The following is a 23,173-nucleotide window of genomic DNA, read 5'->3' as shown; positions in this document are numbered from 1 at the left end:
ATAAGGTCTATGAAACACGTCACGTCAATCACAAAATGGAGTCCGATTAGTCTTGATCGTTAAAGGAGGGCGCCACTGTAATACAACTGCCCATAATCCAGTACGTGGCGTAGTTAGTTTCAATTTTTGCCACCGGCATTAAAATGTCATATCATGTTCCCTGAGACTCCTGAGAGTGACGCTTGGGTTACATTTTGTATTAATATAGGTCGTTTCCGGTTTAGATTTGTCCAATAAGTAATGTGTTATCTTCTTAGTGTTTAATATTTTTTGTTTGTTGCGTTTTACACCTAGTTGAAAAGATTATTTCGTTAATTTAGTGACTGCAGGTTGAAAATTCACAGGTCAGTACTTCAATCGTGCTTAAGTAAACTTACGATGCTTATATATTGTTCACTCCTTATTTACCGCTAAAGTTCAGGTTATTTGTTGTTACTCGGCTCATTTTGTCAATACCCGTAATCTTTTATCATTCGTACGCACTGTGTATTGGACGCAATTAAAATATCAGTCCTTTACATTCACGCACATTTCAATTGTCCATACAATCTGCTACATTTGGCAGCGGGCAATTTTGGCCTAAAATTCTGTATCCAGTCAAAGTTCTATGAGCACATGGTGACAAGCTAGTCCTACAAGTATTTTTTAAATAGTTTACTGTCTACTTGTTAATACCAGTTTTACAAGGGCTCATACCTTAATGCTTTACTACTAAGAGACCGCGAGCCAGGAACAATTTCCATGACCAATCGCCTCCCGGCTGAAAACTCGTGTAGTGGTTAATGGCTAGGTATGATGAACCCTCGTGGCCGTCAGCTGCCACTCCGTTGGTGAGTTGAGGAATGGCAGCCACCGAAACACTTAAAAACAAAAAAAATTGTCATCTTCCATTTGATACTTTGTCAAATAATAGTTCAGATGCTGTTGTTGATTTAAAAAATCGTCAGCTGGTTATATCGCGGTGGTAAGAACATCAGCTGGTCGCATGAACATGTAAAAAATAAGCATTATACCTATTATGATAGCAATAACACGACGACCCGATTTGACGACCGGTCTGGCCTCGTGGGTAGTGACCCTGCCTATGAAGCCGATGGTCCCGGGTTCAAATCCTGGTAAGGGCATTTATTCGTGTGATGAGCATGGATATTTGTTCCTGAGTCATGGGTGTTTTCTATGTATTTAAGTATTCATAATTATTTATATATTATATATATCGTTGTCTAAGTACCCTCAACACAAGCCTTATTGAGCTTACTGTGGGACTTAGTCAATTTGTGTAATAATGTCCTATAATATTTATTTATTTATTTATTTATTTATTATTTATAACAAATCATGAAACTTTGCATGTAGCATTTCATCAGACGTAAACGCCTGAAAAGCCATCAATGGATTACACATTACGCATACTTTGATGCACTTAAAGTGGTAAGGTGCATATCTTTTACATGTTCATTTTACAGTTGACGGTCATTCCACCGCGATAGAACTCACTGACAGTTTTTTTAGTTTAAAACAGCGTCTAAACTATCATCTGACAAAGTATTGGCCTGGAGGCAATGACTGATGAAATATGCTCCTGGGTTGCAGTCGATAAACAGTTATTTGTTCGCATCATGATCAATTATTCTCTTTAAATATATATTAAGAAAATATGGTACCAAAGTAGAATTAGAATATATTGCAATTATACTTAAGTGTGACAGCTGAATGGTATGAATGATATATATTATCTGTCTTTAGCAATGGCAATGCACTTCACCTTATTTGTACAAATAATTGGTCTGCAATCCTTTTTTTTTTTTGTTTTTTTTTTTTTCAATATAAAGGAAAGATGTGACTTACCAGTCATATCATGGGTTTTAAAGTTTTTCTATCATCTGCATTTTCCCCCCAATCTTACCAACGCCATATTGTGTCAAAAAATCTTCTCCGTTCAATGCAATATTGATTCACTTGAAAGTATGCACAAAAATCATGAGGTGTTTTTTTAAACCTTAGACAAATTTTGGGAGGTGAATTGATATGGCCGATGGCAAAGTGGAGGGGGAGAGGCATACAATTAGTTACAAATTTTAGATAAAAAATGCTATAAAATAAATAGAATAAAATGCTGTACCCCCTTGGTGATGCCCTTGTAAATGATAATGAAGTACTGTGAAATAGAAGAAACATCGGCTTAGCTCCGTATATATATTTGTGATTGTTTATGACATTAGCATACTGTATGCATTAGTTTTCATTTTTATATTCAAGTACCTACTAAATGTAGTGAGGAAAGGCACATGTTGATATGCTTCTCAGTCAATTACAGCTCATTATGATTTTCTTTTATTCATTGACTTTGAGATGCTTATTGATAACAGGTTTATTATTTCTCAAGCACTAATTTTGCTGGGAAATGTTCTAGGTCTGCTGATCAGTGGTTCAAGTTTGTATGCGAAAAATGGAAACTAGCTAGAAGAAGCGGCACCCTCTTATTGTATTACATTTATTATATTGATAAAATATACCAAGTTTTGTAACTTTATCTCAACTACAAAAGGGTGCTCAACCCCTTTGAAATTTTTAAATGTTGAATGAAATAAAAATGTTTTGTACTTCAAAACTTATAAATCACATGTGCAAATAGTGTGAAAACAAATACTAGAATCCACATCTAAAAATGTATTACTTTTTTTGGATTTCATACATCATACAAAATTTCAAAGTGAGACCCGAGAGGTTGAGACCTCCTTACAAATTAGACTAAAGTTACAAAACTTGGTGTATTATATCACCATAATATGTTTAACAAAATAAGGGAATGCCCCATTGGAAAATTAAAATCCACCCTACTGATCAACCAAAGTGATTAAAATTTTATGGTTGGTTTTATAGAAAAAGTTGCTTAGCGTAACCTAAATATTCACCTTGCAAAATATGGCTAATGTTGGACAGACACCCCGTATTTGTACAATCAGAAATGCCCATAAGTTGCAGTTTTTAGGGTTCTGTACCCAAAGGGTAAAACGGGACCCTATTACTAAGACTCCACTGTCCGTCCGTCTGTCACCAGGCTGTATCTCATGAACCATGATAGACAGTTGAAATTTTCACAGATGATGTATTTCTGTTGCTGTTATAACCACAAATACTTAACAGTACGGAACCCTGAAAGGGGAGTCCAACTCGCACTTGTCCGGTATTTAGATTTGTAATAGTACTTAGTAGCAAAATGTTAAGTAATAGAATAAGTAATAGTACCACCATACAGAAAATAAACTTCCTTCAAAACTGAAGTTTGACAGAAATTCAAGGACAAATCATGCTGTCCCTTTCTAATGTATGGGACTATCCCTTTTCACTATCTAGGGTTATCAAAATTCAAGTCATTATCTTATCTGTGGTTGTGCACGTAAAGAGATGTCAAGTTGTGGCAACCGTAATATTTGCTCGTAGTAACGTAGGATCAGCTTGAGCCCTCTGGCTGAGTGTACAACAATTGTGACTGCTCTGAGCAGCCAGAGCCCATATGATACAGTGAGTGAGAAATAGATAAACCATTGATAACACCAACTGCATTATTATATTTTGTTATACTCCACACAAATGTAGTTTTGCATTTTTTTTTTTATCATGCATAGCGGGTTTGGTAGGATGTTTCTATCTGGTTCAATTTTAATAAATTAGATTACATAAAATATTTTGATGTGCAATACCCAGTAAAACTGTTCCAATCATTGACATGGTGCTAGTTTTGTGGTGTCTCTCACGAATTTGAGCCAATCGCGCAGTCGAACGTAATTCGTCGTTCATAAGTTGACTTTCCAAATCTTAATGAGCTCTGTGGGCCTGGCCTACCGCGAAGAACAAAAATCGAAATTTCGCTATCTGCCTCTAACCCTCTTGCATATTCGTACTATAGAGAGACAGATGAAGAAATATCGATTTTCGTTTTTCGCGGTTGGACCTTTGGTCAGATATTCAATACTCTGCTGTTATCAAGAAAAACAGCAAAAACACTTCTATTTCATCAAATAGCCAGAATTGTGTAGCAAACTCATGAAATTGATAATTAATAATAAATTATTTTGAAAAAATAACTTTAGCCAGACAGTTTTTGCTGTCAATTTCATAAAATAGTCTATTCTAGAAACTTATTTTATATGGGTTGCGTAATATCTGACTATTCTTATTATTGATGTACTTGGCCTTAAGGCCGCAGACTGGACACACGCGACCGGATACGAGGCATTTATTACATTGCGGTCGAATCCCGGAGGGTGGGAGAAGGTAGGGGGGGGAGAAGTCATGAGTCAGTCCGGGCTGAGTCTAGAACAACAGTAGATATTTAGACCCCCCAACTATAACGCTGGATCCGTCCTTGTAGGAAAAAATATTGTTAGTCAAAGCTTTCCAAGCGATAACTCGTATGGTGGTTAAAGAAGATGTATAAATGAATCCTAGTTAATATCAGCAGCCTCTTGTCGGTTGAGGAATAGTAGCAACCAAACCCAAAAAAAAAGTGGTCTTAGCCTCCTCCTGATTCAAAATTAGTAAAATTACAGTCTACCCAATATTAAAAAAATATATAAGTCAGTTTACGTGGTGAATATATGTCAAATAACGGTTGCAGTGGATATTTATGTAAAACATTAAGTAGCTCAAAAAAGTACCTAATCACCACAAGCTGTCCGTCCGCGGCTTTACTCCGTCATCTGTTAGTGGTAGAAAGCTGCAAGAGAACGGTAAAATAAAAAAAAAAAAAAAAAATGTTATTCGCTCTAACCTTATAGTGTGGGGATCATTGGATAGTTCTTTCAACATGAATAAGGAAAAAATGGAAAACTTATAGGATGACTTTGTTGTCCGTTCATCCATCTGTCTGTCTGTCAAGACCCTTTTTCTCAGGAACGCGTGGAGGTATCAAGCTGGAATTTATATCAAATACTCAAGTCTACTGTCCCTTGGAGCTGTGAAAAAATCAAACTTCTAAGCCCCAAATATCCGCAAATTTTCGACACGCAAGAGAATCAAAACCTACAGGGTACTTCCCGTGAACTCAGAATCTTGAAATTTGGTACGAAGCAACGTCTTATAGCACAGATAAAGGAAACATTGCGAAAACCGTAAATCTTTAGTTACATCATATAATAATATATACCTACAGGTTTGTACGGAACCCTGTTTGTTTGAGTTATTGCAAAAGTCTTCTTTTCTTAGTAAAAAGACGTACAAAGCGCAGCGAAAGTACTCCCTTTTGCTTGTAATGTACGGTCAACCAATTTGATTCCTAGGCCACTATAGAACCATGTCATAATGACTTCTACGACAGTGCTTATTGAGTGATGCATGTCATGTATAGACTAGTTAAAGCGACAAGGTTCTATAGTGGCCTAGGATTCAAATTGGTTGATTGTACATGATACTTTCTAATAGCCCCCGTTTAGTCTATTCTGACAGAATGTTAACTACGGAACCCTACACTGAGCATGGGTCAAAATGCTCTTGGCCAATTATTTAAAGTTAGCTTTTTATCTGTAATTTGACAAGTTTCCAATCGGTAATTCTTAAGGCTTGGGTGCATTCTACCATTCCTCAACCCAACAAGGGAGCGGCAGCTGACAGTTACGATTTCTCATTATATAGCTTCTTAAGGTACTTTACGACACACAAAAATCTCTTGCTAGTTTACGTCCAATATCTACCTATTTCTAAAATATATAAACCGTGGAACCAAGATTCCAAATTATTTTAAATGAATAGTTAACTAATGTATACATCTATGTGTTGTAGTATGGACTTTTTAAGCTGTAATTATATCTATTGACAAGGAGTGGTTTATGATGTTAAATGTTTTATATATTAAGTTATTCCCAATTCAATTGCATTGAGAATTTCTACATCGTCCTTATTTTTTTGTTACTTAGACTTATTTTTCGATACATTTATTTTTTCACCAATAGACATCAGAAAATAAATTATAACATTTTAAATTTTAATAGTATCTTAGGCCTATGGTGTATTGTGCACTTACTTTCCTTCCTTCATTAAGTATATTATACAAGTAATTATTTAGTATATCTATAATTTTGTATGTATGAAAATACAGATATAAAAATGAAATATTTTCAAGTCCAAGTTGCATTAATTGACTCATATACAATTGATGTGTTTAATACAAATTGTATGTGGAAGTAGTTTAAGTATCAAGTTGGTGATGATATGATTGTGTAACCTTGAATTTAGGACACAATAATGTAAGTATTTCGAACTAAGGATGTTGTAAGTATCAGTTTACTTAATACCGTGATCTGTTTAACTTAATTAAAGAGCTATATTATTCTTAGCTTTGTGATTTGTGTTACAGTAACAGCTGCAGAAGAGTGAAGATTGTGCTTGAGTGGAATTAGGTTAATACGGAATAGTTTATGACCGTTTGAGGTCATAAACTGTCAAGTGTAGTGCGTCAGTATGGACCTGCCCGACTGCCCTCCTGGAGCTGAAGGCTACCAAGACTCTGTTACTGAAATTCCCAAGAAGCCGGAGCTTGAAGACTCATCATGCACTAAGGTAAATATCCATTACAATATTTACTTATTATTTATTTAAATATAACTAACATATTTATTATTTAGAGACAATACGAATACAAACTTTTAAAAACAGTAACAAAAGCCACTTTTTAAAGCCATTATAACTTATGTGATCTGAACTTCGAAACATTGTATAAAGGTGCAATAGATTTTAGGCAAACTTTTATATATCGTAATGTTAGGTTCCTTTGCTAGCATCATAATTACCACAATAATAAAATGTATGATGCAGTTTGATAACTACAACTGGAATACAACAATTTTATTCTGAACTTATTGTTAATTGTTTGGCATAGGTTTTAAGAGGAAAGGGGATGGCCCATCCATACAAACGTAGTCCCCATTTTTCAAACATCAACATCAAACATTTAATCAGCAAATAGGCCACAGGGGCACTTCTCCATGTCAATTTTTTTTACAAACAATTAAATAACAAAATACAATTACAAATATGGAATCAATCAAATATTAGATAATTATTAGAGATGTATACAGTCTCTAAATGTCGAATTACACAAAAAAACTGTGACAAAACATACAACCAACAAATACTAAAATTCTTTACAGATGTAAACGGTCTCCAAGACTTGAATTACTAGTAATATAAAATAATAAATAATTAAACTAAAGAATAAATAATTAAAAAACAAGAAATTAAATCAGACAGACAAGAACCGAATAAAGTGTCTTCCGTTAATGCCACTCAAAAGTAAAGTTACATACTTATAACATACGAGTAACATGAAGCCCGTGTGAGCTTAAACAGACCGGTCCCCACAAACAACACCCGTTCAGCCGTTCACGAGTATGACGAGTGTCTCGGCCAACGCCTCCCTCAACCTTCATTCGGAAAAGTGGCGACCCGATCAACGACGCCAGTGACGCCACTGTAAGCAAAGACTTTTAAGCGAGCATGACATGTTAAAGCTGCCGGGCTGTATTAATACAGTGTGTCTCTAGCCATTGAACAAAGCCGAAATGTACATATGCATTAGGGTATTTAAAACCAGTGTACAAAGTATCATAACAACCGCTGTAGTGGTTTCGAAGAAATTAACAAATTACCATTTTTTTACTTTGTAGCAGCCTGTCTGTAAAGAATAGTATGGAACCTTCTTCGACATTTTTCATTATCTTTTTAGGGTTCCGCAGTCAACTAGGAACCCTTATAGTTTCGCCATGTCCGTCTGTCTGTCTGTCTGTCCGAGGCTTTGCTCCATGGTCGTTAGTGCTAGAAAGCTGAAATTTGACATGGATATATAAATCAATAAAGCCGACAAAGTCGTACAATACAATCTAAAATTTTTTTTTTTAGGGTACCTCCCCTACACGTAAAGTGGGGGTGAAAATTTTTTTTTGCTCCAACCCTACAGTGTGGGATATCGTTGGAAAGGTCTTTCAAAACTAATTGGGGTCTTTAACAAACATTTCTTGATAAAGTGAATATAAGCAAAGTCTAGTTCAGGCGCTACCCTTTTTGTCTTCCGATATGGGTCCAAATAGTATGTATAATTCATTCTTTCACACTTTTATGGATCATTATAATGCGATATTTACTTCAAAATCGGTCGTAGTTAGTGGTGCATCAGTTTTTAGTGAGTGGGCTACTGCGGACTTACATCAACGAAGACGTGCACTGTATGCCTTGTATGAGGAACGGCGGTTTAACACGAGTGATGAATTTAAAGAACATGTCAAGCAATATTCGAAAAAGTTTAAAATAGATTGTCATATAGCTAAGCGAAATTATCTAAGTCAAAGAATAAAAAATAGTCCCAACATTATTAAAGCAACCTGGAAAGTAATCAATGTGGAGACTGGTCGCTCGAAACACAGAGTGAATGATTTTAAACTAAATATTGATAACAAAATTATAGATTCCAATTTAGAAGTAGCTACAGAATTTGAAAATTTTTTCACTGACGTACCAGTTTTCACAACTAAGGATTTAAATTCATCACCCTCATCCGCTGTTACTCTATTAAAAGATAACGCTCCAGAGTGTTGTGGAGATTTTCATTTTGAACGTGTTTGTACCTCCGATTTAGTAAAGGCGTTTAATTCGGTTAATGTCAAAAAAACGAATGACCTCTGGGGAGTCTCTGTCCATGCTGTCAAATCCTTAGTAGAAATTATAGCGCCTGACTTAGTAATTATATTTAACAACAGTGTTGATTGCGGCGAGTTTCCTGATTTAATGAAACATAGTAAAATAACTCCTTTATTTAAATCGGGTAGCAACTCTGACCCCACTAACTTTAGACCGATATCTGTGCTACCAACGTTCAGTAAGATTTTTGAAAAATTAATTCTTACTCAATTAGTACGACATTTTAACGTCAATAATTTAATGCATAATAAGCAGTTTGGTTTTACACGGGGTCGCTCGACAACCGATGCTGGTGTTGAGCTAATTAAGCATATCTTCGATGCCTGGGAGGAGTCACGAGATGCTATAGGTATCTTCTGTGATTTGTCTAAGGCCTTCGACTGCGTTTGTCATGAAACATTAATCAGGAAACTACACTATTATGGAGTTAGAGGAGCGGCACTGGATTTACTTAAGTCCTACTTAAATGGTAGAATACAAAGGGTCGATGTGAATGGACAGCGATCACCGGGGTCATTGGTCTCTATGGGTGTACCACAGGGGTCAATATTGGGACCTTTCCTGTTCCTTATCTACATAAATGACTTGCCATTCCTTGTAAAGACCCACCATGATATAGTATTGTTTGCAGACGACACTTCACTTATTTTCAAAGTCAAACGACAGCAACAAGCTTACAATGATGTAAACGATTCTATTTCTAAAGTAGTAAATTGGTTCAATGTTAATAATTTATTGTTAAATGAGAATAAGACTAAATGTATTAAGTTTGTCACTAGTAATGTAAGGCATGTACAAACAAGTGTCATTGTGAAGGATGAGGAATTGGAACTAGTTGATAGTACAGTTTTTCTTGGTATAACTTTAGATTCTAAACTCCAGTGGGGTCCCCATATTGCTACTCTTTCGAATAGACTGAGTTCTGCAGCTTTTGCAGTAAGCAAAATCCGTCAGTTAACTGATGTCAAAACAGCTCGATTAGTATATTTTAGTTACTTCCATAGCATTATGTCATATGGTATTTTACTGTGGGGTGGTGCTTCAGAGATAAATACCATTTTTGTTCTGCAGAAGAGGGCTATTCGAGCAATATATAAAATGAACCATAGAGACTCACTGAGATATAAATTTAAGGAAATTGACATCATGACAGTGCACTGTCAATACATTTATGAGAATATTCTGTATGTGCATAAAAATATTGCCGATTTTAAGAAAAATTGTGACATTCATAATATTAATACTAGAAATAAACATAAGCTCGCCGTGCCCTTCACTCGGCTCCATAAAATTAAAAAATCATTCATGGGTAATTGTGTGAGATTTTATAATAAACTTCCAAACCATATTACTGAGTTACCAATTAATAAATTTAAGAATCATGTAAAGCGTAAACTTATTTCTACAGCTTATTATACCACACAAGACTACATGAATGATAAAACAACGTGGGATTAATTGTGATTCGAAATGATTAATTATTTATTATATTTGAATAATGATGATGAAATGGATATTCCAATGCATGTATTTCCTTTGTTGTTTTTATTATATTTGTTTGACATTTAGAATTTATTCTAGAAACAATCTAGACAAGTATTTTTTATACATTTTTTTTGTATGACTGTATTTTGTGAAAGTTTTAGTATTAAATTTGATCTATGAATTATATTCATTAGTATTATATATGGAATAATATTTACAACATCAATAAATTGCTCTGATAATTAGATTAAGATAATTATATGTAATACTGTCTTACTATTCATAAGTGCTTGTTGCTAGGCCTACATGAATAAAGTATATTTGAATTGAATTGAATTGAATTGAATATATTCGGAGATAATTGCTCCGAAAGAAAAAAATAATGTGCCTCCCCCTCTAACTTTTGAACTATAGGTCCGAAAAATATGAAAAAAATCTTGGAAGTAGAGCTTAAGAAAGACATTAAATGAAAACTATAGCGGATATGATCAGTTAAGCTGTTTTTGAGTTATCGCAAAAAGTTTCCCCTTTATAGTAAAAAGACGTTCACCCACAGTTCATCCTTAGTTAACAATCTACCATACTTTAAGCTCCAGTTTAGCTTATTGTGACGGAAGAGTAACTACGGAACCCTACTCTGAGCATGGCCCGACATGCTCTTGGCCGGTTTTGTTTATTTATGACACTAATAAGCTCCTGACTTTTGAAAAATGTCTAATGATGACATTTCGAACAAATTGTCAAAAACACTGCCAAAGATTAACACAGTTTGTTTCTTTTTGTTGTCGATTATTGCAAATAACTTTTGTTTGAAAAAATATTTTTTTTATATTTTGTTCTAATTTAAAAAATGTCAACATCAGAGCATTCCTGAGAAGTAACCCTACGTGGGATTTCAGGGTTTGTCCAATGGGTAAGGGGGTATATATATTTTTGTACGAGCCACAGAATTCTTAATATAATAAATGTAACATACAAGCACAAATATCGTATCTCACTGTTTACGGCATAGCGTCACATAAACGCGTCAACATAATATTCGTAAGGAGTATGTCTACCTATAAATAACTAAATTACAAATTTAAATTTAAAATGACTTAGAGATGTAAAGGTCTTTAAGTTTCAGAATTTTAAAAATAGGTACAGGTATCTTTACATATAAAATTAATTAAAAATAAAATAAATTCTTAGAGGTGTATAAGGTCTCTAAGTGGCCAAAACGAAAATTAACTAAAACAATACAATAAAGCGAGAACATGATGGTCTCTTCTGTGAGTTCTACTGGACACTAGTATGGTTATTTAACAGAAAAAAAGCGAAAACTCTATTGCTTAATTTTTTTATCATACTATCAAGATAAGCTACTGACTTAAAGGCATCGGCTCAAAACATTCTAGCAGAATGTTGCTTATAGGTTTTTTATAGTTGAATGCCAAGACGTGCCACAATTTGACGTTTACAAACAAAAGAAGGTTGCCTTACAGGCCTAAGTGTGTAAGGCTGTATGAAATTCCTTCACATATCATCTCTCATCGCACCTGATATGTAGTATTTCCGGACCTAATTTGAAGTAAGTCATGTCATCATTTCATTACAAGTTTGAGAAATATATTTTTACATAATTTGATGCCCCTCCTTTGCCGACATAAAGTGGTAAGGCGCGTATTTTTTCGTGTTTATTTTACAGCCGACTGTCTCTGCACCGCGATACAACCGGCTGACGGTTTTTTTTTAAATTTAAAACAGCATCTAAAAGTAAAAAAAAATCAAAAAAATCAAATCAAAATCTTTTTATTGTTTACCAGGAACAATTTTTCCATATAAGAAATATCTGGTGGAACCCAAACTAGGCTAAGCCTGTATCTTGGGGCCCTGGAGCGCAAAGCAAGTTTAACATTAAGATTAATATGCTATACTCAGACAAAATACCATTAACTATACAATTTCTAAAAACAACAAACAATTACATAAATAATTTACAATATCATTTCTATTTATACTATTTGAATAAATGACTATGACTATGATTAAACTAATAGGTAAAAAAAAAAAAAGCGCATATGCAACTTATATAGTGTGAGTGTGTGTGTGTGTGTGTGTGCGTGCGTGCGTGCGTGCGTGCGTGCGTGCGTGCGTGCGTGCGTGCGTGCGTGCGTGAGTGCGTGGGTGCGTGGGTGCGTGGGTGCGTAGGTGTGTGTGTGTGTGTGTGTGTGTGTGTGTGTGTGTGTGTGTGTGTGTGTGTGTGTGTGTGTGTGTGTGTGTGTGTATAGTGTATGTGAGAGAGTTAGTACCTGTGGATCAACTGGTGTGAAGAAGGGCCTCCGCGTCCTGATAAGTTATAGACACAAGCCACTTTTTTACGAATGATTTAAATTTTCCTAATGTGCAATTTTGTAATTCAAGAACTTTACATATATTATTATAAATACGTAGATGTATATAGTCTGGAGAACGCTTACCAAGGGTTGATTTGTAATTTGGTAGAGGGACTCTGAATTTTCTTTTAGCAAGAAGTTGAGGAAAATTGTGTAAGTTTATTACTGTGGAATGAGCTCTAGATACTGCTTTAAATATAAATAACCGTCTTACGCTCAGAAGATTTGTCTCGCGATAAAGGGCGTCCGTAGGGAAAAGGCGAGGTTTACTGAACATCACCTTGATGACTGCACGCTGCGCTCTCTCCAGCATGAGTATCAAAGTAAGCCTGGCAAGCAAAGTATCAGCCTGGAGGCGATGAATGACGAAATATGCTCCTGGCCCGCGGTCTACACATAGGAATATCTCTAAGTACGAGATGGCACGTAGCTTCCGTGGACTATGCTTATAAAAGTATTTATTTACAATAAAAATATACATAATGGATATATACAGATGATTACTATAACTTATATCTAAAATAGGCCCTTGAGGCATTGTACCAAGGATGATGATGATGATGCTTTGGCATATTTTAGAGCTATTTATGACATGAATACATGACTATAGCAGTGAATGAGTTATTTCATGGGTTATAAGACAGTCGAAATATATCAATACATAATGCACAAGCACGCAATAAAATCACTGCCCTGCACTGAACTTGACTTGTAACAAAATAAAACTGTTTAATAAAAAAAACCGCCAAGTGAGAGTCGGGCTCGCGTTTCAAGGGCTCCGTACATCACATAATTTTTGTATATGAAACGTTAGTTAAACTCGAATGGATCGGATCAATAACCGATATGTAACGAAACGCAGTGCCTTAAATTTGTGTAACTATACATGCATAGTTTTTATATCGATGTTTAGGAATTAAGCCATTACTTGAAATTGAATGTACCGCTGGCAGAGAAGGCGTTCATTTTGCACTAGAAATGATGCATTCGGAGCTGAAATTTATGTTGCGGTATTTACTTAGTGGTCTCATCAGTCCATTGACATATTTAGAAAAAAAAAGATGTTATTTGATAGATCTTACGTAATTAATACAAAAATAAAATACTTAAAATAATAATAACTTGTAAAGAATGTGTGATTTTTCAAAGATATTTACGATTCCTCTTGTTTGACTGTGTGCGAGAATTAATGTATAAAACTGAAGCAAAGTCGCTCGCATAGCAAAATTAAATACAGAACAAAAGTACAAGTGTTCAAACGCGAAAGCCGAAGGCCGACATACGCGTAGGGCCGTAAGCTCGGGAGTGTCCGACGGGTGTGCGCTTCCCCCAATTTTCCCCAAGTATTTTAATAGGAAAGGCCGAAGAGACAACTGCATGAATGTAGTGCTCAAACACGGAACAATACTACAAGTAACTAATCACCCAATAGTACAAGTATCATTGCAGCTGTGTGCCAGATACACCCTAGTTACATTTTGTTGTCTTCAGTCACGCTTGAACCTAAAGGGGTGCCCTGACGGTCCATTATTCTGTGTTTAAGCGCTAGTATATCATACAAACTATATGTTTAAGTTTACGATTTCAACATATATTATTTGAATTAGTATTTAATTTGTAAATAGTAGGTAGTGATATCGGTTAGATGCAATTACAAAGCAATTGCACCTAACAAACGTCTCTTTTTGACCCAGTGGTTGACTGGTAGAGAATGCCTTAAGGCATTAAATCCGGAATTTTTACTTAATACGTGCAATAAAGTATAAATAAATAATTAATCTCCTGAACGTTTCAAGGTTTGGCCTTCGCATTTAAAATACCAGGTCGGAAGCTTCGGGCCATCGGCTCTTCTATAAGAGGCTCGGCCTTCGGTCATCGAATTCACACTCGTATACTATTGTTCTTTGTCTGAGCACTAACGTTCCGCAGCTCGACCTTCAGATTCATATATATTTTATTCATGTAGGCCTAGCAACAAACACTGATGGCACTTAAGGCCTCGACCGTGCCGACCGTGGTTAGATACGCCTAAGGCTTGCAAATACCTGCTCATTTTTGTATCCGGATAATTCCAATACTTGTTATTTTACTATCCGGATAAAACGAATATATACTTTGTATTTAATAAAACTCACATCAACTTTATAATAAGGGAAATGTAAGCAAATTTTACGCATAAAAGACTGCGTAACAGCAAGTGTTAAGGTATTTTTAGGCGTTCTACCTTTTCGCCGATGATTTTACGGTGAGAATCAATCTTCGGCAATTTGTTTTATAAGAACGTTTTATTTGGTTTAGATTTTTTTTTTCTAAGTATTTTTATTATGGCATATCACATTCGACTATACAGGCGTGCCGATGCGACGCAAGTAAAATACGCTGTTGCAAAATATCCTTGCAAGACCATGTGCAAACATAGTTGGAAACCGTTAGGTTAGTTCTGTTAGTATTAATTATTGTATTGGGTTGCGATGCTAAAATAATAAAAATAAAATCGGCCAAGAGCATATCGGGCCATGCTCAGAGTAGGGTTCCGTAGTTACTCTTCCGTCACAATAAGCTAAACTGGAGCTTAAAGTATAGTAGATTATTAACCAAGGGGTGAACTGTGGATAGTACGTCTTTTTACTATGAAGGGGAAACTTTTTGCGATAACTCAAAAACAGCTAAACTGATCATGTCCGCTATAGTTTTCATTTAATGTCTTTCTTGATTTTTTTCTTATTTTTTTGACCTATGGTTCAAAAGATAGAGGGGGTGGGACACATTTTTTTTCTTTCGGAGCGATTATATCCGAATATATTCACTTTATCCAAAAATGTTTGTTGAAGACCCCTATTAGTTTTCAAAGACCTTTCAAACGATACCCCACACTGTAGGGTTGAAGCACAAAAACAAATTCACCTCTACTTTACGTGTAGGGGAGGTACCCAAAAAAAAATATTTTTTTTTGATTTTATTCTACGACTTTGTCGGCTTTATTTATTTATATATCCATGCCAAATTTCAGCTTTCTAGCACTAACGACCACGGAGCAAAGCCTCGGACAGACAGACAGATAGACGGACATGGCGAAGCTATAAGGGTTCCTAGTTGACTACGGAACCCCAAAAATGGGCAATTATTTCTACACAGCCTTTAATTGCTTAGATTAGATGGTTTTTTGAATTTGTGGTACAAACTGTATTTGTTCCTAGTTGGTTATTAAGTTCTGTTACTCGATTTGCAACCTCTTTATTTCCGTTAAAACAAATGCTACCGAAAAAATAAAAAATTACATAATGTGGTGGATTTGTGAGCTATAATTATATACCACACGTAACGCTTATCTCGTCGTATCTATAATGAATTGGGCCCTAAAAGAGAATCGTATCGCAGTAATTGCGTTGCACAAATGTGGGCACCCGCCAAAAATGATTTTGAAGTTGCTTGAAAACCTAAAAATCAACAAACAATTTGTTTATCGCACAATTAATAGATACAATAGTACTCAGAGCTTCGATGACCGCAAGAGGTTTGGAAGACCACGCACCGTTCGGACCCCAGCTCTAATAAAGGCAGTGAAGGCGAGAATTGCAAGAAACTGAACTGTGAAGAGAAGCTCCCAAAAAAAAGTTATCAATGAAGTCCTTGGACTACACGCTTACCGCAGACAAAAAGGTCATTTGCTTAATTTACGATTAAAGACTATGAGGCTAGAGAGAAGTCGCGTGCTATTGAAGCGGTACGCACAAAATGGCGAACGAAAAATACTATTTACAGATGAAATAATGTTTACCATTGAAGAATGCTGTAACCGCCAGTATGACAGAGTGTATGCAAAAAACAGTCAAGAGCCGATTGCGGCTGTTCCGAGAGTGCAACGAGGCCATCATCCCTCTTATGTGATGATTTGGCTGGGTGTGTCATACTTAGGGCTAACACAGGTTCATTTCTGTGAAAAAGGTGTGAAAACTGGGGCCGAAGTTTACCAGGAAACCGTTCTCGAACCAATAGTGAAGCCTTTAAGCCACACCCTATTTCAAAACCAGCCATGGGTTTTTTAACAGGACTCAGCTCCTGCACATAAGGCAAAAACAACTCGAGCCTGGTTTCGAAGAAACAAAATTGACTTTATTGCCCACGAAGACTGGCCGTCCTCCAGCCCGGACCTTAATCCCCTGGATTATGCCATATGGCAGGTTATTGAGGAATAAGCCTGTGCTAAACCCCGCACAAATCGTGCTTCCCTCAAGCGGGCCATAGTTAAGACAGTGACGGAATTAGACATGACAATCGTGCGTGCCGCTATTGATGACTGGCCTCGTCGTTTGAGGGCCTGTGTCAAGGCCAGACGTGGCCATTTTGAATGATATTGTCATATGTAATTCCTTATTTTGTGTACTGTGAAGGTTGGAAACCATTTTAATATATAGTTTATTGAACTTTCGTTCGTATATTTTATGTAGATAAAGATTATTGCAGTAACATAATTTAGTAACCAAATAGGTAATGTAACAATTTATGGGTTATAGAAATTATTCAACCCTCTGTTTAATATTGGTTGTCTGCGATGCGACATTATTTTTTTAAATGACTTCAGTTGATCAAGATAAAGACATTGAAAGGAGAGTAAATGCTGGAAGTGTGAATGGGGTACTTGACGCTTTTATGAGCAGCCAGAAGGTGTCACAAAAAGCACGGTTGCATATGCATATATTGGTGTCCACTTTTATGTATGGTAGCGAAAGTTGGAGAGAGTCAGAATGGCGGGTGTACCTAGATAAAGTTAAATGAAAACCATACTATATTTTTGTACCTAATTTGTACTGTTTACTACCTCCATTAAATTTTTTTTTACCTCACGGTTATCACCAAAAAACAGTACACCCGCCATCCTGACAGTCAGAATGGCGGGTGTACTTTATTACGCTATATTCCCGTGGTTATTGGTAAATTCTATAAAAGCCAAGTTTTTGTACCTTCATATTCAATTATAATATGAGCCATTTTATTTGTGGTTACCAAGTTTTACTCATTTATATTTTGCTTGCTATTACACTTTTGCAGGCGTTATAATTTTTCAAGTTATCGATCTCATTTTTAAGAAAAAACGCTAAGGTACAATTATTTTTATTAAGCCAGGATTTAGTACCTTTAATGTTTAATTTGTTAAGTTCAAATAACTCAGAAAATCATTTCTTAAAAAAGGCTAGGCGCCAGTTCAAAGAAATCTTCCTAAGAAAAATCAGTTTTCATCTGATCAACTTTAATTCAACTTAATATAAATAACTTTATGCCCCTAAATATTATGCAGTACATTTATCTGCGAAATAAATATTCGTTTAAAATATGGTTCTGTAGGGCTAAGATGGTCGGCTCTTTACTATTTGTCACCATGCCTCTCACGTTCTAACAAGTATGTAGGCCCGAAAGTGACGGGTATAGTGACAAGTGATACAAATGGAACCATGCTGCCACTACTGGATTATAAAACTCTGCGAAGTGATAGTATGCTAAATGATACTATGCGAAAGGTAATCCTACTAAACGACATACCTGCCAGGTAACATTTTGTAATACAAAATATGTCAAAAAACTTTCTGCAACACATTAGTATTTAATTTTTAATTTAATTTATTTAGGATCACCAACAGGCACATCATGAAAAAATAATACATAACATCATTAAGGGTAGATGTTTTTCCAATTGTAGATAACCACAGCTAACTCCAGTATCTTAGGACAAACAATATAGGGACAGTACGACATTTAGACTTAAGCTATTAATAAATAAAATTTAACAAATATTAAAAGAACAGCAGGAAATTATGATAAGTGCAAATTAATTAATTTGCACTTTGCGATAGAAAAGTGACGAAATAACACATCATTAACATTAACATATTTTAAGAAGAAAAACGAAAATACGAAGGAGATGAAAGTACAATAGCATGCACATTACCGTCTCTCGGAGTCATGGGATCCGAAATGCTACAGCACTTTTAAAATCTATGAGACTGTTACCAAGTATATCTGCCTCCAAGGAGTTCGGGAGATGGTCGTAAGTTTGATAAAACCTAGATAGCGGCGAGTTGCGCCCCAAGTTAGAATTTCATAACATCTTTGAACGGCTTGTAAAGACCAGGGCGCGGCAGTCTCGAAGGAACGGCAAAGTTAACCTTTGCAAGCAGTTCTGGGCAATACACTTATGGTTTATTAATTTGTAAAAAAACGTAAGATCAAGCATTTTTCTCCTACTACTTAGCGTTGAAACATGGAAGAACTTAAGACAAAATTCAAAATTCAAAAATTAATTCTGCAAGTAGGCCTCAAGGGCTCTTTTACAAGTCAATACAACATTTATAGTAACATCATATAGTGACATGAAAAATACATAACAACATTTTATAAATACAACAGCCAATACCTGGGTAAACATTACATTATAATAATCTTAAAATAAATAATTACTACAATACAATAGAGATGTATAGTCTCTATGGTTAAAAACACATTAAATCTGGAGATGTAAAAGGTCCCCAATGTCAGAGTACTAATACTAATAAAATTTGGAGGTGTAAAGTCTCTCCAAGTGTCAAAATAAAATTTATACTAAATAAATAAACCGCGCCTGGACTGTTAAACTAGCAGTCTCATAAACTAATGCTACATTCTGTACATAACTAGTATGTACCAAGTCACTTTCTCAGACGCTGTTGATACAACCGTAGTTTGTGTCCATTACGCGATACAAACTTTTTGTGTGTTGTTTTATCAAAAGGTTTGTGTGTACTACACACGGTTTAGGAGATACAGACCTATAAAGAATTCTGCATGACTAAAAAAATGTATATGGCTGTATCTCCTAAACCGTGCGTCGTAGCGCAAAAATAATAAAATTTTCGTTCCCCTATTGACAACCCCAAGTAATAATATAAAAAAAAGAAAAAAGAAAAAGCGTAATGGCGTGCGTTACGCACTGAATAAGTTACAGGAGATGGTAACTAGAATGCATGGGACTTTTGAAAGGAAAGGAATGAAAAAAACTGTAAGCAAGACGAAAGTAATAATACCAAAGAGAGAAAATATGACATACTGTAATATTTTAATTAATCAAAAAAAACGGAAAAGATTATTAGTGGCTTGTCAGCTTTATTATTATTAGACGTTTATGAATAAGGGGGTTAGTGTATTTGGGAACCTTGTTCACTAGGGATGGTAAGCATGATAAAGACATAAGAATATTGAATATACAAGGAGATTGCTGGAAATTGGGCACTTAACGCTTTTATGAGCAGTGAGGTGTCATAAAAAGCACGGTTGGCTGTGCATAGAGTGCTGTTGGTGCCTACACTTATGTATGGTAGCGAAAGTTGGGTATGGCAGAAGAGACATCAGAGCCAAATGAATGCAGAGTGTGTGATGTGAGAAGAGAGTGTATAAGGGAGAAGTAGAAGAGGGAGCTGGAAGGGGTAGACCACGGCGGACTTTCTCTGATAAAATCAGGGAAATCCTGAAGGCCAAGAGCACCCTAAACCGGCGAGCATGTATGGGGAATGTTATGAAAGTGAAGGAAGAGAAAGAGGTATGTCAGGATCGTAGCAAGTGGAAATCCGTGGCTCTACCTACCCCTCCGGGAAATAGGCGTGATTTTATGTATGTGTTTTGAATCTTTATTGACTTTATTTGTTGGCTGACTAGTGGCAAAAAGAATTTGAAATAGAAGTTTTAATCATGTGTCGAAAGATGACAGTAAATGTAAGTGGCCACAAAGTTTTCTTTGACAATACGCCTCTATTTCAAATTCTCTTTGCTAATGGGAAGATAGATAGAGTATATATAATTAGAAATCGTTTAGACTGCCCTGAACTGTTATCTGGTTTATCGTTTCGAGTTCCAAGACGTCGAACTCGACACACAACTCTGTTTCATGTTCCCTTCCACTCCACTTACTATGGTTCTAACTTCTAACACCGTCTTATCACGGATCCCTCACTTGCATAACACCGAATTCTTCTCTGCCGATCTTTTTGTAGGGCAAAGTATAAAATTAAATAAAAACCGGCCAAGTGCGAGTTCGTCTTACTCGCGCACCGAGGATTCCGTACAAACTTTGAATTATAAGAATAAGAAGAATAAGAAACCATTTATTGCCACACAATAAAAAAACAGATATGTTACAAAATACAATGTTTAATTTAAAAAAATTGGCATGCGCGGCAAAACGGGCCCAGCATACGCTGCGTCAGCCATTTCATTACAAATTGACTGCGCAGCACTGATTTTCAGTCCGTTCACTTCACTGAACCACATTGACATGACATGCGGGTTGGATTTTTTGTTTTATTACCAGAGATAGCTTGTGAATACAATTACAGTACAAAAAATAATAGTACATTACGATACAAGTGCGAAAAATAGGAAATTCGAAACGAGTGGCGATAAATTAAAACACGACCGAAGGGAGTGTTTTAAATCGACACGAGTTGCGAATTACCTATTCGCACATGTATCGTACAACGTTTTACAGTACATATGGCCCTTTAAATGTTCGACACAGTAACGTAATATGCTACTTCTCGCACTAGTGCTATAAAGTAGCCCCATATGTACTGTAAAGAATATTTTATTACAAGTGAATATTTAATGTTTTAATTTGGTATTTACTTGATATTGACAACTTTCTCAGCTAAAGGTGCATGGTTAAATTAGTTGGGCAGTTTGGGTGTTGGGTATGATAAAATTTGCGAATTGACAACATTAAAATTTTCTGACCCTATAATTTTATTGTTTCTCTACATTTTAATTGAAACGAGGAATACGCTAATAGTTTATTTTTTTCACTAGGAGTTGTATTTATTATAATTTTTTTAATGTGTACTTATTCTAAAATGGCGTAACTCCAGTTCTACGCTAGAAGCTAGGTCTTATCTCGAAAGAAAAAAAAACATGACTTCACTAATCTGACGTTGTTTGTGATTGTCAATGTTTTAAAATGGTCCGTTGTTTTAAAACAATTTTGATTAAATGTCAGATTTCTACGACGATTTGGATATTATAAAGGATACTGATATGTACATGAATACGATATCAGGCTTTCATATGTATACGACGGATCGACTAACGAATGTAATGTAATTAAATGTTTGTACCGATATCTTTGACGAATCATTTTTGCAGTAGGTAAGGGACGAAACAGTATTTGGTATACTTTGGAGGAGTATATACGTCATCGATCCATACGGCTTTGTCCATTTTAAAAACTACGAGTAGATATTATAGCGAAGCGACTGACATGTCTCTGATATTATGTAAATGAATTTCTCTTTGTTTTGAAATTCAATCAATACGTCGTATTTAATTGACATTGTCAAATCCAATATTATGACAGCTTTTTTGTAATAAGCCATATTACATTTATATTAATATATTGTACTGTTCAAGCAAAATACTTTCAAATCATATGTAAAATTTCAGGTTTTATAAAAATGAAATGTTGTCAATGGGAATGCGATAAGGGCCAAGGATTTCGAATATTCGCTTAAGGTACGCTTGTACTGAATAAACAAACCCTTTAACTTAAAATTAACGTAAACGTAACGTTGCTTTGTATCTACAGTTCCATAAAAAAACATTAACCGCACAATAAAAATAGCATACTTTTTGATTTCTTTTTCTTTGAAATTGGGTTAGGTTTAGCTGTAATTTCATGAAGTCTATCGAGTCGAATACAGTAAAAATATTATTTCCTTCGCATTTGGATACCTACTGTTCCTCATTCACTGTAAATAACCGGTAAGACAAACAGAAACTGTAACTATAGCGGATGAAATAGATTTTTGCGAGTACTAAAAAATATTCGAATATTCGAAAACAGCGAATATTCGACAAATTCGAATAAACGAACTGCAAGCCGTAATAGTACAGTCAGCATCAAAAGTAGCGGATGAAACAACGCGCCAAAAGTTTGTGATATTCCGTATAACTTTTCCAAATGTAGATAATTTTCTAAAATTCGCGTTCAAAAATATATCTTTTACAGTCTTAGTTGTTATATATTAAAGACATTACTTTTTGTTAAGCTGTTACAGAATGGTAGATACTTATGAAGCGTTATTTGATCTGCTACTTTTGATGCTGACTGTACTACGCCAAGTGCCGTTGTTTTCATATCGACGGAAGCGAAATGAAAAAAAAAAAAACGTATTATTTCTGAGGTTTAGGAAACTTTCGGCATCAATTTTTTGTCTGAAATAATCGATCATTTATCAACTATCAGTAAAATTATGTTTATAAGTATATGTTTATTTTTAGTTCCATGATTTATTAATATAGCATTTTTGCACGATTGTCACTTTTAGATCGGAAGCCACTTAGAGTTAGTTGAACATTTAGGAAGTTTACATGTTTAAGGTCCTCGAACAGAAAAATAAGCCGGTTCTTCGTGTATTTTTCTGTCTTATTTTTACATATACAGGGTTCAATAGCCAACCTCAGTCCTCACGTGTTTTTGTTTAACATGCGACCCTTTTGTGTTTCTGGTTATTACTGTTATTAGTAATATGACAAGAAGTGTGTGTGAACATACCATTACTTAAATGTGATGCAGTTCTTGGTGAGTATGACATTTGACAAAACGA

General features: G+C 35.3%; 1 protein-coding gene across 3 annotated transcripts in view; it reads left to right on the top strand.

Annotated features, from left to right (window-relative positions):
• The window catches only part of LOC133528242 (uncharacterized protein CG7065-like), a 118,674-nt gene continuing 95,501 nt past the window's right edge, over positions 1–23,173 (top strand). The window contains exons 1-2 of one of the 3 annotated variants that reach the window (XM_061865555.1): positions 1–344; positions 6,356–6,558. In XM_061865555.1, the coding sequence (XP_061721539.1) occupies positions 6,460–6,558 (99 nt within the window). In that variant the 5' untranslated portion in view covers positions 1–344; positions 6,356–6,459. The remainder of the gene's footprint in view (positions 345–6,355; positions 6,559–23,173) is intronic. The other 2 variants (XM_061865536.1, XM_061865544.1) reach the window with 2 other exon arrangements.

This window comes from Cydia pomonella, chromosome 1, assembly GCF_033807575.1.
Source record: "Cydia pomonella isolate Wapato2018A chromosome 1, ilCydPomo1, whole genome shotgun sequence".
NCBI classification, from domain to species: Eukaryota; Metazoa; Arthropoda; class Insecta; order Lepidoptera; family Tortricidae; genus Cydia; species Cydia pomonella.
This window is presented reverse-complemented; position numbering and strand designations above follow the sequence as displayed.